The sequence below is a fragment of the Haliotis asinina genome, chromosome 1 (genome assembly GCF_037392515.1).
Source record: "Haliotis asinina isolate JCU_RB_2024 chromosome 1, JCU_Hal_asi_v2, whole genome shotgun sequence".
NCBI lineage: Eukaryota > Metazoa > Mollusca > Gastropoda > Lepetellida > Haliotidae > Haliotis > Haliotis asinina.
This window is the reverse complement of record NC_090280.1, coordinates 32,004,087-32,019,541: the sequence shown is the minus strand read 5'-3', so window position 1 is coordinate 32,019,541 and position 15,455 is coordinate 32,004,087. Positions and strand designations below refer to the sequence as shown.

Here is a 15,455-nt window from a genome sequence, read left to right as displayed (position 1 = left end):
TAGACAATCCAGTGATCAATAGCATGAGCATCGATCTGCGCTATTGGGAACCAATGTGTCAACCAAGTGAGCGAGCCCGACCACCAGATCCCGTTAGTCTTACGACAAGCATAGTCACTTTTTATGACAAGCATGGGCTGCTGAAGGCCTATTCTACCCCGGACCTTCACAGCTCAGTCTTTAATATAAGATAAAACAGATTTCCTCTAATCGGGTGTCATGCTTTCTGAACCTAACTGAAGATCACAATGAAACATTGAACCAAGTCTGCATGTGTATTTACTCTTGATATAACTCTTGTGATACACGGAAACAAGTATGGATATTTTCAGTGTAGCAGGCTCAACATTCAACTGCTATTAAAACGGTCCACATCCCCATTCCTCCCGGCCGTTGTCCAGGTTCACTCTACAAGAGCAGTCTTCACCATTGATCGTCTCCGGCTGTACATTAGCTTGACACCGACCATCCTTGTAGCACACTGTAGGCGAGAATATCAGCCTCATTAACATGTACAGTATTTCATAATTTATATTACAACACAATACTAAAGAGTGTGAATATGACTTCTATTAACAACACAGTCTGCGTGATCACCGAGGGCGAAAACACCCGCCCAGTTCTTGTGTTATGCAATTCTACAGTTATGCAAGCGAGAATATCAGCCTCACGAACAACGTGTAGAACGTTGTCATACCACACTTAAACAAATAGTCACTGTGGGCGAGAATATCTGCCTCACGAACAACATGTAGAACGTTGTCATACCACACTTAAAAATATAGTCACTGTAGGCGAGAATATCAGCCTCACGAACATGTAGAACGTTGTCATACCACACTTAAACAAATAGTCACTGTAGGCGAGAATATCAGCCTCACGAACAACATGTAGAACGTTGTCATACCACACTTAAACAAATACTCACTGTAGGCGAGAATATCAGCCTCACGAACAACATGTACGACGTTGTCATATCATGCTGTAAAATATAGTCACTGTAGGCGAGAATATCAGCCTCACGAACATGTAGAACGTTGTCATACCACACTTAAACAAATAGTCACTGTAGGCGAGAATATCAGCCTCACGAACAACATGTAGAACGTTGTCATACCACACTTAAACAAATAGTTACTGTAGGCGAGAATATCAGCCTCACGAACAACATGTACGACGTTGTCATATCATGCTGTAAAATATAGTCACTGTAGGCGAGAATATCAGCCTCACGAACAACATGTACGACGTTGTCATATCACACTGTAAAATATAGTCACTGTGGGCGAGAATATCAGCCTTATGAACAACACACACGACGTTGTCATATCATTCTGTAATATGTAGTCAGTGTGGGCGAGAATATCACATGCGATGTGAACCATTTTACGACCTCATCAAACACGGACAGTCTGCATCTCTTACTTAAGGTATACTACGTAAACCCCTACCTAAAATACAGTAACACTGTCTAAATACGACTCGGAACATTCGAGTTAACCCCCTGGATGGTCTGGAGTTCTTTTTCAGGCGCACGTGTTCGCCAGGTTTGAAAAGTGAACGTTGTGCGAGAATTGCGCTCGCGTGGTCGTGGGTCTGCGTACGACTCTAAAATTACACAGAAATGTTGTCCAAGACTTTTGTGTGCGTTGACAAACAGTAAATTTCTCCTTTTCTATCGTGCACCAATAAAAGCACTCTGCTACAATTTTTTTTAATTTCTCATCTTTACGGAAAGTGTGCGCGAAGAAAATACAGCTTGATACCTGAACGACATAAGTGTGTATGGAATGGATTTATGTACTAATGCATAACGTCATACGCACAAAATCCAAGATGACCCGCAGTAAATGTCAAAAATGGATTTTCTTCTATGACGTCAAACGTCGACAGAGAAGTCATGAACGTATAAAAATTAGGGGGCATAACTCCGCTACGCTTTACACTAGGTCAATGTAACTCAGGTCACATGGAGAGAATTTGCTGGGGATACGGACAGTAAGTTTTCGTTATGTTTACAGTGAACCAAACCATTCCAATACAAAATTCCCCAATGTGAGAGGATACCTTTTAGTAGTTTCACTATTTGTAAGAAAAGATGCCAATGTACTACATCAGAAAGCATGTAATAGCAATTTGGATGGCCCTATCCAATACATAATTTAGTTCTTAGATTCCCATATTCTCCTGTGTGTGTAGATGTATTTTGATTAATTTTGCATCATTATTAACGGAGTAATAGTCACATTTTCATATGTAATAAAATAACTGAAAATAATGCGACATTTTAGTTGACGTCATGGCTTGTTTTGTGCGTTTTGTGACGTTGGAAAAAGGCGACACTGGTTTGCTGATTAGTATATATTTAACCTAACTTCCACTCAAGTTGTAAAAGATCTCGGCTTCTGTGTCAGAATTCGACACTTTTTAGAAAAAACATAAAATGAATGGCTTTACCACTGAAATAGTGTACTGAATATATCAACAATTAGACATTTTTACTGCGTATCTTATTGTGAACAACACGCGAACCTGTCTGGTATCAGTTTAACGTAAATGAACATTTCACAACATCTGAACATTCATTGAATATTCATGTAGGATATAAACCTTTCTTCTTATGATTATGTAATTATTTTACTTCATAAGTATGCAATGAAAGGTACAAAGAGATCGCTTTTTCGTATGGAACTATTAGAATATGGACGTAAGGTTTGTCTAAAGTAAGACATGACCTGGTTTATATATTTTAAAACAATTTTCGTATAAATATTGTTTGCGTTAGATGTTCTGCCGTCAAAATATGTTTTAATCGAATTTGAATAGACTTTATTAACTAAAACAGTGATAATAAATCATAAAACGTTTTTGACAAACTCGCACCTGGTCAATCAATATTCATAATTATTTTGAAAGGCAATTTCAAACACTTTAGCTTGGTCTAAGATAATAGTCAATGGTATAAAGAAACAAGGAATCTTCCGCAGAAGACTGAAAAGAAAACTGTGAAGTATATATATGTGCGTGGTATATTTCGAATTTTATTTGACTTCAAAGAGAGGGTTGAAGAGGAAGGACGTATATGTCCCTGTGGCAGATTATACCTCTACCAACACACATCAGACCATTCGAGTACATTCGGCTGTTACCGCTACATCCATGCGTCGTTGTATACAGTCTATACGTTCGGTTTTTTCGTCATACTATCAAGCCTCAAAACAAGCATGTATACAAGGCGTTCCGATACCGACATGTCTGAACATTAGGTAGTATTCGGCTTTTCGCGCTACCTCTACTGGTCGGTACTCACAGGTCTGTGGTGGTAGAACCGAACCTCGGATACACATGTATTTCTTGCAGGTGTTGACGTTCAAATGGGGCGCTCTGAAGCTGCGAATACAGACGCCCTCCGGAGTCGTGCAGTCTACAACGAAAGCATAGTATTAACTCTTTTGTTGTCCAAATATGTGTTCCACTGGAGATATATTGCTTGTGTGAGATTAAATGGTTTAGTACTCGCCCGTGGAAGATATCGCAGAGTAATATTTATACGGCAATATTGCACTAGTGTAATACTGCTTGACGTATGACATCAAAATTGTTCAAAGTTGTGACGTCACAATGCTAATGTTGATGTCGCGACTTTACTAGACCTTGCTTGGCTTGAAAGCTGCGAGTCCTCACACTGTAGGCAATTACGCCACAGCTTCTGTCAATTTATGTTGGCGAGTAATAAACAAAATACTAAACTCGCTTCCGTGAAATACTATTTTCATTAAACTCGTTCAAGATTTAGCATCAAACGCGCTTTCGTTCGTTTGATACCAAATCATTAACTCGTTTAATAAAAATGGTATTACAAGGAAGGTCGTTTAGTATCCTCTATATATCCTAGGAGCTGTCGGGTAGACAGCAGATTTAGTACAATGCCTGGCGTCGTCATTTACATGATTCACAATGTTATGACGTTAACAAATTGATGACATCACAATGCTATCACGTCATTAATTTGATGACGTCACAATGTTATGACATAGTTGGACTGCAAGACTAATGACACTGTCGTGTTCAGAGATGAACTCTCACGCTCGTGTCTTCTGATGTCAAATATGTCACTGATTCATTGATAAAGATTTGAAAAATGGAAAAATGTAATTCATATAAGAGAAAAAACTGAATAAAAATGAATGAACAATCGTTCTATGATCAAAAACTGTATGATTCCTATACCATAACTGCTTTGGGTTTTGTTGGGTAAAACCAGTCGCTGTTGACAAACCAGACACTGGTGAGTGAGTGAGTGAGTTTAGATTTACGCCGCGCTCAGCAGTATTCCAGCTATATGGCGACGGTCTGTAAATAACAGAGTCTGGACCAGACAATCCACTTATCAAAACCATGAGCATCGATCTTCGCGAATGGGAACTGATTACAACAGTGAGCCTGACCACCCGATCCCGTTAGTCGCCTCTTACGACAAGCATAGTCGCCTTCTGTGGCAAGCATGGGTTGCTGAAGGCCTTTTCTACCCCGGACCTTCACGGTTTCAGATACTGGTGAGATGGAGAACAAAGTTTGATGACGTAGCATGTTAATAGCAGGCTTAACTATCCATTCCATTTTGTCTGAAGAACTGGCGATGACAACCAGCGACAAATCAAATTTATAATCTTTCCAATGCCATCCTGTGGTCTCATTTTGAGGAGAAAACCAGTGTTTATTTGCCTGTTGTTTAACGCCTCACCAAACAATATCCCACCAATATGACGGTGGCCCCTGAATAATCGTAATTGAGATACCATGGTATGGGTCAAGCAAGTCGGCGAGACTGACCACCCAATCCCGTTAGTCTCCTCTTACGACAAGCAGAGCTGACCCGGGTCAAACAAATGCTACATAAAATCAGTGGTCACTTCGTTATAACTGTGCTTTACAATATCATGTAATCAAAATGTTTAAGCAGGTATGAAACTTTGGACCAGGAACTATGGTATCACTTGTATTTCACAATCGGACATTGACGAAAAAAGGTAGACATTTGCTCTATATATTACCGTTGCTGTTCATGTCAGACCCGGGTGTAAACTTGCACTTGCCGCCGCCGACATCGGTGCAAACAGCAGTGCCGCAGGCGTTGTTGATGGTGCCGCCGACTCCAACGGTCGTTCCGTCTTCACGGTTACATTCACATGCTTCTGTTTGACAATAGAGACAACAGATGCCGTGAAAAAGTTGCATGTGCATTTTGTATTTTTTTTAAATCTGCAGGCCAGTTACTGAAATCTACGGGGGATACTGAAATCTGCAGACCAGTTACTGTAATCTAGACGGGAGTTACTGAAATCTGCTGGTCAAATTACTGAAACCTGCAGACCAGTTACTGAAATCGGTAGGAGAGTTACTGAAATCTGCAGTCCAGTTACTGAAATCTACAGGGGAGTCACTAAAATCTGCAGGACGGTTACTGAAATCTACAGAGGATACTGAAATCTGCAGGGGATTTGCTGAAATCTGGATACCAGTTACTGACACTTACATTGGAGTTTGCTGAAACCTGCAGACCAGTTACTGAAATCGACAGGGGAGTTACTGAAATCTGCAGGCCAGTCACTGAAATTTGCAAGAGATTTACTGAAATCTGGAGGCCAGTTACTGACATCTACATGGGAGTTGCTGAAATCTGCAGGGCGGTTAGTGATATCTACACGGGAGTTACTGAAGTCTACAGGGCAGTTACTGAAATTTACAGGGGAGTTACTGAAATCTGCAGGCCAGTGACTGAAATCTGCTGGCCAATTGTAGCATCAAACGTACAGATACTGCTGAATATTTTCAGTTGCAAATTAAATTTACCGTTTTGTCCAATCACAAGCGTCGCCACGATGAAAAAAGCGGCAGTGAAAAACATTGGTGAGTCCATTCTGAAACTAAGCAAGAAATACGAGCATTTCACATTCAGTGAATATTACAATCACGTAATGCAAACCTAAGATTAAGTTTCAGGTTGTAAAATGGAACCTTTCTCAACGAAACTTTGAGTGAGTAAGTAATTGTTGTTTTATGTCCTTGACACGCCATGCCATACCTGTGAGTGAGTGAGTTTAGTTCTTGGCGGCGGTCTTGTTATGAGTATGTAGTGAGAATAGCTTATATGTTATACTATACATATATCTGTAAATATGTTTATAAAATCTGAAGTTAATCTAAAATACTTTAACTACCTGTTCACCATGAAGCTAAGAAGCTCTGCTTACCACTGACCACTTTCCACTGTATGTGAGTAAGCTGGGGTAAGGAAAATACAATAGGATTATGTAACTACAGCTTGGGTTGACTTGGTTAAGCAGGGTAACACAAAGAGAGGTGATCAGTTCCCAGGTCGGCTGTCTTCATTTTGTAAAGTTGAGAGTGCCATGTCGGCATAGTTTATGACAATTATTTGGATTTATGTGATCATATTCAGTGGAAGGAGATGGAACAAAACCTACTAGAACTGTTATGTGCTTAACAAAGTAAGACTTTTAACCATACACTGTGATACTTGTTTTACCAGCATTAAAACTATTGTTAAAATTGTTGTGTGATCTCTCCACTCGTAACAGTCTGTAAACAATCGAGTCTGGACCTGGCAATCCAGTGACAGACAGCTTAAGCATCGATCTACGTAACTGGAATTACCATGACATGTGTCAACCAAGTCAGCGAGCCTGACCACCCGATCCCGTCAGTCGCCTCTTACGACAAGCACGGGTTGCTTTAGGTCAGTTGTAACATGGGTCTTCATAGAGAAAGAGTTTATGATATGTCAGTATACACAAAAACTCTCCTCCTTAGGGTTACAATAGATCGTAAATTTACTAACGATTTGTGGGTCGGGATAGAGCGCTGGAGAAACCCTGGGGGAATGGTATGGAGGTGACAAACTTGGAAAATTACTGTGGTCGGACCTATGGTTAGAAGTTCCTGGCTTGCCCAAGGGACGCAACCCTTCAAAGCGGATTGCGCAGCGAGCACGGTGGGCGAGCTGTCTAAGGAGCCAGGCTACTAATCCAGCGAGCTTGGAGGCGAAGGGATCGAGCCCACCTGTGACCGGGTGTAAAAAACCTTGGAGTCAACATTGTTCGCAGACTCTTTCAGTGTTGTCACCCCATGGTCCCTAGTATGGTGATCTACCTTCAGTTGTTGGTGATCTATATAGCCTGTTTTTATATTGCATTGTCTGAATAGGGATATTTGTTTTAACTTTTCACGCTAGTTTTATTTCTTATTGTGATATTCTAGTTGTTTTACTGTCCTTCGTCGACAGGTTTCTATAATATACATAGATTCCTTTTTTAAGAATGCTCTCGTCACGATATGGCTGCAATACTGCCGATGTGACGTTAAATATTAACTCACTCACTCACTCAGAGTTGTCACAATCCTAATGGGCACTACAGAACCCAGTGCCCTAACAGAACCCAAGAATCCGGTGGTAGATGACCAGATGGTGGCCACACGAATACGTGCAAACACCAAGTTGCGGGCATAGCAACGTGCAGTAAACATGGACAAAGTACTGTGACTATCTGTCCCAGTCCACCCAGCTGTGAATGGGTACCTCGAAAGGATGGGAAAGCCACATTAACTCGCCTGGTAGGCTGTAAGAGTTGTATGATCCCTAGGGAGATTGAAAATACTATGTGACGTTGTGATGGACATCCAATGATCAAGGGAAAAACAAAGCGCCCTTGAGCAGTTGAACTAACTGAATATCGGCGATATACAAATATCGTGCAGTGCAGTGCAGTGCAGTGCAGTGTAGTATAGTGTAGCGTAAATAGAAAGCCAAACTCAGAGGGAGGAGGAAAGTTCCACTAACTATAGTAGGGATAGTGGAACTCCTTGCAGATGTCGAGGACCATCTGGCTTAAGGGGCGGGTACGATTCCCCACGTGGGTAAAATGTGTTAAGCCCATTTCTGGTGTTCCCGTCGTGATATTGCTGGAATATTGCTAAAAGCGGCGTAAAACCCCAACTCATCCACAATGACATAAATGGATATAACCGTTCCTCAGGTAGGTTGTGTCATGAGTTGAACTATACGCATGTGCCGAGGACGACGCAGTTATTGACAATCGAATGAGTTTTATGATATTGTATTGTGAGATTATATTCGTTATGTAGATAACGATCAGTATGAATTGTACACAATACCAAACGCGTCTAGAAAGGACCTGCATTTAGGAATAGTATATATTTAATATATTTTGAAATCGACATTCTGAGCAATCAACATCAACAGATGTTGCATCATGATAACTCGTTAAAAACGTTTTGATTGCGTTTGAACATCTGTAACAATAGGGAATCACAACGTACCCAGACAAATGAAATAACAACAAAACTTTGTTAACCAAAAGCGTTAAACCAAACACGTCAGCAATTTGTGGGTGACACCGAACAAACCAGAGCTTAGGACTACGGTCGTCTATGTTTATGTATAGATATTATTTTCACCTTACGATTAAGATTGTCGTCGGTAATGTTAAGGTATGTGAATTACGATTACCTGAAGATTTCGACTGTCGTAAGTTATGTTAAGGTATGTGAGTTATGATCACCTTAAGCTCACCAGTGTCGTGGGTGTTCCAGGTTGTGTCAGCCCAAGATGGTTTACCCGGGTCGTTTCACCCGTGTTGTTTCATCCCATTTCCAATCGAGGTCACTTCGTCCTATATTAGAGGTCGTTTCACCCCTAATCAAGAGTTATTTCATCCCAGGTAACTGAGTATACATGGATAATGGTATTTATGCTTAAATCTGTTAAGAATGTTTAGGCAATGTTTTTCGGGATCGAACCCACCTATGACTGGGAGTTAAAACCTTGTAGTCAACTTTGTGTGTAGACTCAGTGTTGTCACAGCCCCTGGTGTACAGTACACAACCCTGTGCACTTAAAAGACCTCACGAATCCTTTGGTTTGTGACCCGATGGTGGCCACATGAATACGTGCAAACACCTAGTTGCTGGTACAGCAACGTGCAGTAAACTGCACAAAGTACTGTGACTGTGTGTTCCAGTCCACCCAGCTGTGAAGTGGGTACCTCGTTAGGATGAGAGAGCCACAAAACAAGTGGCAACAAGAGTTGCGCCTCGACCAACCACTAGTTACTCGGATATATATAAGATCCGTGTTGTGGTATTATTTCGGAAACTACTTGTTATATATCTACAATTGTACGCTTGGTATTGTCATCACTTTCTTTTTATTTACACATACTGTTTTATACATATACTGTTTTTACAGCATTGAAGTGTTACTGTGTCTGTCCTGAGATATCTCATCTCATCTCATCTCATCTCATCTCATCTCATCTCATCTCATCTCATCTCATCTCATCTCATCTCATCTCATCTCATCTCATCTCATCCTTAATGACTTAAATGAACTTAGACGTTACAGTTGCATTTCTGCCATAACGACTGAATACTGTTAGTGCACAGTTATGTTAAGGGTACGATTATCGAAGGTTATGTTAAGGGTACGATTATCGAAGGTTATGTTAAGGGTACGATTATCGAAGGTTATGTTAAGGTTACGATTATCGAAGGTTATGTTAAGGGTACGATTATCGAAGGTTATGTTAAGGCATGTGATCACCCTAAGATTCGGACTGTTGTAGGTTATATCAAGGTATTGGAGTTCCGATCATCTAATCGCTGTCGGGTGCCCATGTTACACTTCAGCAGGAAAAATCTGGGAGTTACGTGGGAGATACGATCACTTTTGACAACGGAACCATACATCGTATGCATGTATAGTGAGTAAATTTGGCTTCATGCACTAGCAATACCACGGCGGTGGACACCAGAGATGAGCTTGGGTTCGATTCCTCGCATGGATACAGTGTGTGAAGTCCATTTCTGGTGTCTCCCGCTGTGATATTTCTGGAATATTGCTAAAGACGGCGTAAACCCATACTCACTCAAGTGCCAGATGCCACTGCAGGCTCTGTTGTAGCAGTAGATCATTGCTTGCATAATGAGACAAGTTTCATCTCTCAGAAACATAAAAACATACGCAACAGATATTTTGCCAGATGTACAGAAACGGATCATAAAAAAATATAATGAGCCATATTTTACGTCCGAAATATATCCTCCAATATGCAGATGACCTGCAAGATGATACGATTTGTTGTAGATGGTATCAGGAAATAGGCATCAATTTGATCTTTCTGTCAGAATAATATCAACAAATATGCAAATAAAATACACAAAGGACAAAGACTAATTAGTCTCAATCACCTAGTGTCCCTAGTTTGACTTGTTGCCGGGGTTTAAAGTCAAACAATAGGTTTTCCATTGTGTGTGCTAAGCTTACATCATCCTGCATAATCTCCAGGGTATACTTTCCGATAAAACTCAATAAGTACCGGAAATTTATCGGAAGATATAATCTGGAGATTATCTCCACAGGTACAGGAGATTTATCAGAACGTGTACCTTCGAGATTATCTCCACAGGTACCGGAGATTTATTAGAACGTATACTTCGAGATTATCTCCACAGGTACCGGAGATTTATTAGAACGTATACCTTCGAGATTATTTCCACAGGTACCGGAGATTTATTAGAACGTGTACCTTCGAGATTATCTCCACAGGTACCGGAGATTTATTAGAACGTATACCTTCGAGATTATTTCCACAGGTACCGGAGATTTATTAGAACGTATACCTTGGAGATTATCTCCACAAGTACCGGAGATTTGTCGAAACGTATACATTAGAGGTTATCGAACGTGGACTTACATTTGGTATCTTTGCTAAATAAGAATAATACGCATACTCATTATATATTCGGACTCGCACGATAAACTGCCGCATGTATGAATTCATGTATGGGTGGTGTCCTAGCCTAGTGGTGAAACCGTCCGCTCGTCACAACGAAGACCTGGGTTCGATTCCTCACATGGGTACAACATGTGAAGTTCATTCCCGGCTTCCTCTGATATTGCTGGAACATTGCTAAAAGCGGTGAAAACCTAAACTTACTCGCTGAGTAAGCCGAACCATTGAGGTTGATAAGCTAGTTCTATGTTTCGAGAGCGGGATTCTGCGGGTTCGATACCCGGCCGAGTCATGGCAAAAAAACTTAAAATATGGTATTTGGTGGCCGTTGCCTAGCGCTCTCCATTAATGGGTACAACAGGGACTGGTCGTTTCCGGCTCATAATAATGTACCTGTGTGGGGTATTTTTGCTTAACTGCGAGTTAGTATCAGCGAGCTTACACTATAAAACCAGCTTAAGTTTGGACTAGTACAAGCAGCCACACATACACACATGCACGTCGTCATATGAGCGAAATATTCTTAAGTACGACGTTGCACCTCACAATATCTCACCAAATGCAAACTTAGTCATCCCTTATACAACACAAGGCACTGATAATCATAAGTTCAAATCTAAGATTTCCACAATTATTATGTTTGGTTTGTGGAACCGTGGTTACAGGTTTCACAAAACAAACCTTCCGTCGACCTGGTTCACCTAGGACTTTCCTCCTGTGTCTTAAAAATATTTCACACACTTTCCTGCTTATTTCTGTAAACATCCACTCATTCTGGAACTAGAGCGGCGTTTATTGTGGAATCGTTTTTCACAATTACAGAGAGAGATGGAGGGCCTGAGGGGAAGAGAGAGGGGAGGGAGAGGGGGGAGGGAGAGGGACAGAGGGGAAGAGAGAGAGAGGCGAAGAGAGAGTGGAGGAAGAGAGAGAGACTAAGGTAGAGACAGATTTGGGAAAAGTAGAACCAGCTGGTGTTCAACTCAACACGAAATTTTGGGTGTGATATGGAACTTGACCACGTCATCTGTAATTCAACCCTGCATTACTATCCAAAGTTTACATATGTATATAATAAATGCAAAATATCAAATATCAGTCATTTGCAAATATAGAAAGTTACATAAATAAGAACCCAATTTCCATCTAAATACACCATTATACCAAGTACGCAGAGGTAGGGAGACCATCTCATGCCTTCATGAAAGTATATTGACCTCAATTCGTAACTCTACCTTATAGCGCAATGAAATATCGGTGAAATATCAAATATGAGTTAGATACTGAGTCTGGATAAATGTAGATCAATAAGAACATAATGATCTTCTAAATAACGCCAGGATGATATCAAATACACAGAACTAGAGAGAACATCTCACCTTCCAGAGACCTCCAGAATGTATATTGCTAGTTTGTTTGTTCCCGAGGGCCGTTGGTGGAGCACAGCTGTATTGGTAGAAGAGTCCGGTTACAAAGTACTTTTAGTCTTTGTACAAATGCTTGGACAATATCCAGTCATGGTGAATCTGTCACCAGCACAACCGTGTTTTGGTTCATCGTTTGTATTGGTTATTGATGAGTTGCCAAGAAGGCACACATGAGGGATTATCTCACGTACTTCAATGGGTACTACGCATGTCCTATCCAAGGGTAGCAGGTTAATATGGGCAAATAATACTAGCTACTGACAAGGAATACGATCCATACTTTTATACTTCTGTCAAGAACGTTGGTCCAGGTTTGAATTCCTGACTCAACTCATGATCAATGACGATCTGTATTCATTACCCGAGATGAGGCCGTGCGTTTGTTATTCTCGGTCAGATTGGACAACGACCTTTGCTATCTTGTCACGGATGGCCGCGACCTTCGGTTTGGTATCCTAGATCAAGGGGGCGGTGAGGTAGCCTAGTGGGTAAACGTTCGCCCGTCACGCCGATCACCCGGGTACGCTTCACAGCCTAGCCCTCGATTCAGTGTAGACTGCCCCACAGTCTCTGAACCGCATTAGTTTCTCAAAAGTCTAACTTCCCCCGCAATAAAGTCTGTCTCACAGCCACATTATTTTCCTTAAAGAGGAGGACATAAATAGGCTTTACACACTGTAGCCATTTGGGGAATTGAACCCGGGTGTTGGGCGTGACGAACAAACAATTTGGACTACCCCACTTCCCTATGAGGGGGGATAAAGGTTGCAGCAAGGATGCCAATGACTGAGGTGAACTTGAATGCTAAGAGGTAACGAGAAGAGATTGTAAAATGTATGTTTTACCGTTTTCTCAGCACAGCTGTCCTGGACTGAGGATTCAGCAGGATACATGCAATACCAGATCACACATTGTTTGAGTTGTACTGAAGTATCTTCACCTGACCAATGTTAATGTGATACACCGAGGTCCACCCCCAGCAACAATTTCACGTTGTCACAATGTTGTCACAATGTTGTCACAATGCTGTCACAATGTTGTCACAATGCTGTCACAATGTTGTCACAATGTTGTCACAATGCTGTGACAATGTTGTCACAATGTTGTCACAATGCTGTCACAATGTTGTCACAATGTTGTCACAATGTTGTCACAATGCTGTCACAATGTTGTCACAATGTTGTCACAATGCTGTATGCTTTCGTTGTTACAACATTATTCAGGGGACTCAGATTTTCGTTGTCCTAACGTTGTGGTTTGACGTTGTGATACGTCATCACAGTGTCGCCTAGTGTTTTATAATAGCTGATACTAACGTATTTTGCGTTGCCTTACTTCCTATTAACTTAAGCAGTTGATTTTTTCTCAGTAGTGAACAAGAAATATAGCAAAAATTCATTTCAATGTTTAGTCGTCAATTTGCATGCTGTTTTGATCTATGTGTGTTCTATATAGCTGTAACTATATATTGAAGGAAGACTCTCAAAGTGAAAAGTTTAACAGAGATCTACCATGGCGCCAAGTTATAAGAAATAGAGAATCTCGACCAAGAATCTACTCATATCAAATATATCAACATGAGTTGATAAAGTTGCTAAAGATATTTTTACCTTTATCAAGTAGTGTTGATATATTTGATATCAGTAGACACGCGGGTGAGATTCTATTTATCATCCGAAATCATTCTTCATTAGTTTTCAATGACAAATGTACAACTCTGAACACAGTACTCCCATTAGACTTGCAATGCAGCGATGTCATAGCATTGTGACGTCATCAAGTTCCATCATAACGATGTGAGAATCCAAAATCGTAACGTTTCCTCACCATAACATTTTGCTGTCATGACGTTGTGACATGACGTTAAAAAATGACGTAATACTAACGTTGTGACAATGTTGTGTCGTGACGTTGCCAATCTCCAACCTTCCCACAACGCTGCAAAAAAGCATTATGTGTTAGCTAGGCTGACTTGTCACATATTGAGATGAATGGAAGCGACGCTTACGACGTCAACGGGAATGTTTAGTGGCCTGCATCAAGGTGGACACAATCGTGACAGTGTAAACATGTTTGTGAACCCTATTCTGTCGTGTGCCTTATTTGCAGGTGTAAGGTATGCTGTTTTAATGGGCTGTTGGTCGTTTTGTACCGACCCATGAAGATCCGGGTTAGAATTGATCCTCAATAATTCATGCTCGTCGCAAGAGGCGACTACAGGGATCGAGTGACCAGGCTTGGTGGACACATGCTGTGTAGATAGATGCTCATGCTCATGCTCTTGATCACTGGACTGTGATTCCTGACTCGAATATTTACAGACAGCCGCCATATAACTCGAATATTGCTGAGTGCGCCGTAAAACTAAACTATCTTGAAGCGTTTGTCTTTGGTTTCGCAAACGTAAAGAATTAAAAGTCATTGTGGCTTTTGTGTGTGTGTGTGTGTGCGCGCGTGTGTGTGCAGATATAGACTATCATAATATAATGTAATATATAAACTATTAATTACAAATTATTTCCAGCATTCAGAGAGTACAGGTTCTTGCTAAAGACAATTTCATGTGATTTATCTAAGCGTAAATCTTTCACAGGTGGTCAAAGCGTTAGCTAGTCACGCGGAAGACCTGAGTTCGATTCTCTTAAATGCATGAAGCCCATTTCTGGTATCCCTTGTCCAAACATTTCTGAAATATTGCGAAAAGCTAAACGCTAAGCGCCCATAGCAACAGTCTGAAATTTCACTGAAGAGGACACCAGAAATGGACTTCACGCATTGTACCCATGTGGGGTATCAAAAACAAACCTCACTCACTCATCCTTTCACAAAGTCACGAAATAATTTTCGCAAAAGGAATATCGAAAATACCTACTTGATTGCGATGCCTCTCTGCCGAGTTTTGTCTGAGTTCACTCACTGTTGTGCGACGTATGAAATAGATGTCGTAATGGCAACAGCTGCCTCTAACAACGTAGGTATGATGTGGCACCACTATGTCAGCTGACATGTTTTTGCTATAAATCATATTCATGCTGACTTGTCGTTGTACATGACTTATGTCAGCACCCTTCACGTGTCTGCATCAAATGATCAAGAATATGCAATGAATGTGATGAATATGAAGTAACCGCATATTGCTTTGAGAAGAAAACAATGAATACTGAGGGATCGCTGTTGACATGGCAGCATATGTCAG

At 40.9% G+C, this 15,455-nt stretch overlaps 1 protein-coding gene across 1 annotated transcript; it reads right to left on the bottom strand.

Annotated features, from left to right (window-relative positions):
- Positions 1 to 261: 261 nt before the first annotated feature.
- On the bottom strand, positions 262 to 15,185 carry LOC137290430 (uncharacterized). The gene is made up of 7 exons (XM_067821362.1): positions 15,132 to 15,185; positions 14,146 to 14,197; positions 12,212 to 12,278; positions 5,854 to 5,927; positions 5,055 to 5,195; positions 3,311 to 3,424; positions 262 to 481 (listed from the first exon to the last, which is right to left on the bottom strand). Exons 4-7 carry the CDS (start codon positions 5,918 to 5,920, stop codon positions 360 to 362), a joined length of 444 nt encoding a protein of 147 aa, XP_067677463.1. The 5' UTR covers positions 5,921 to 5,927; positions 12,212 to 12,278; positions 14,146 to 14,197; positions 15,132 to 15,185; the 3' UTR covers positions 262 to 359.
- Positions 15,186 to 15,455: the final 270 nt, after the last annotated feature.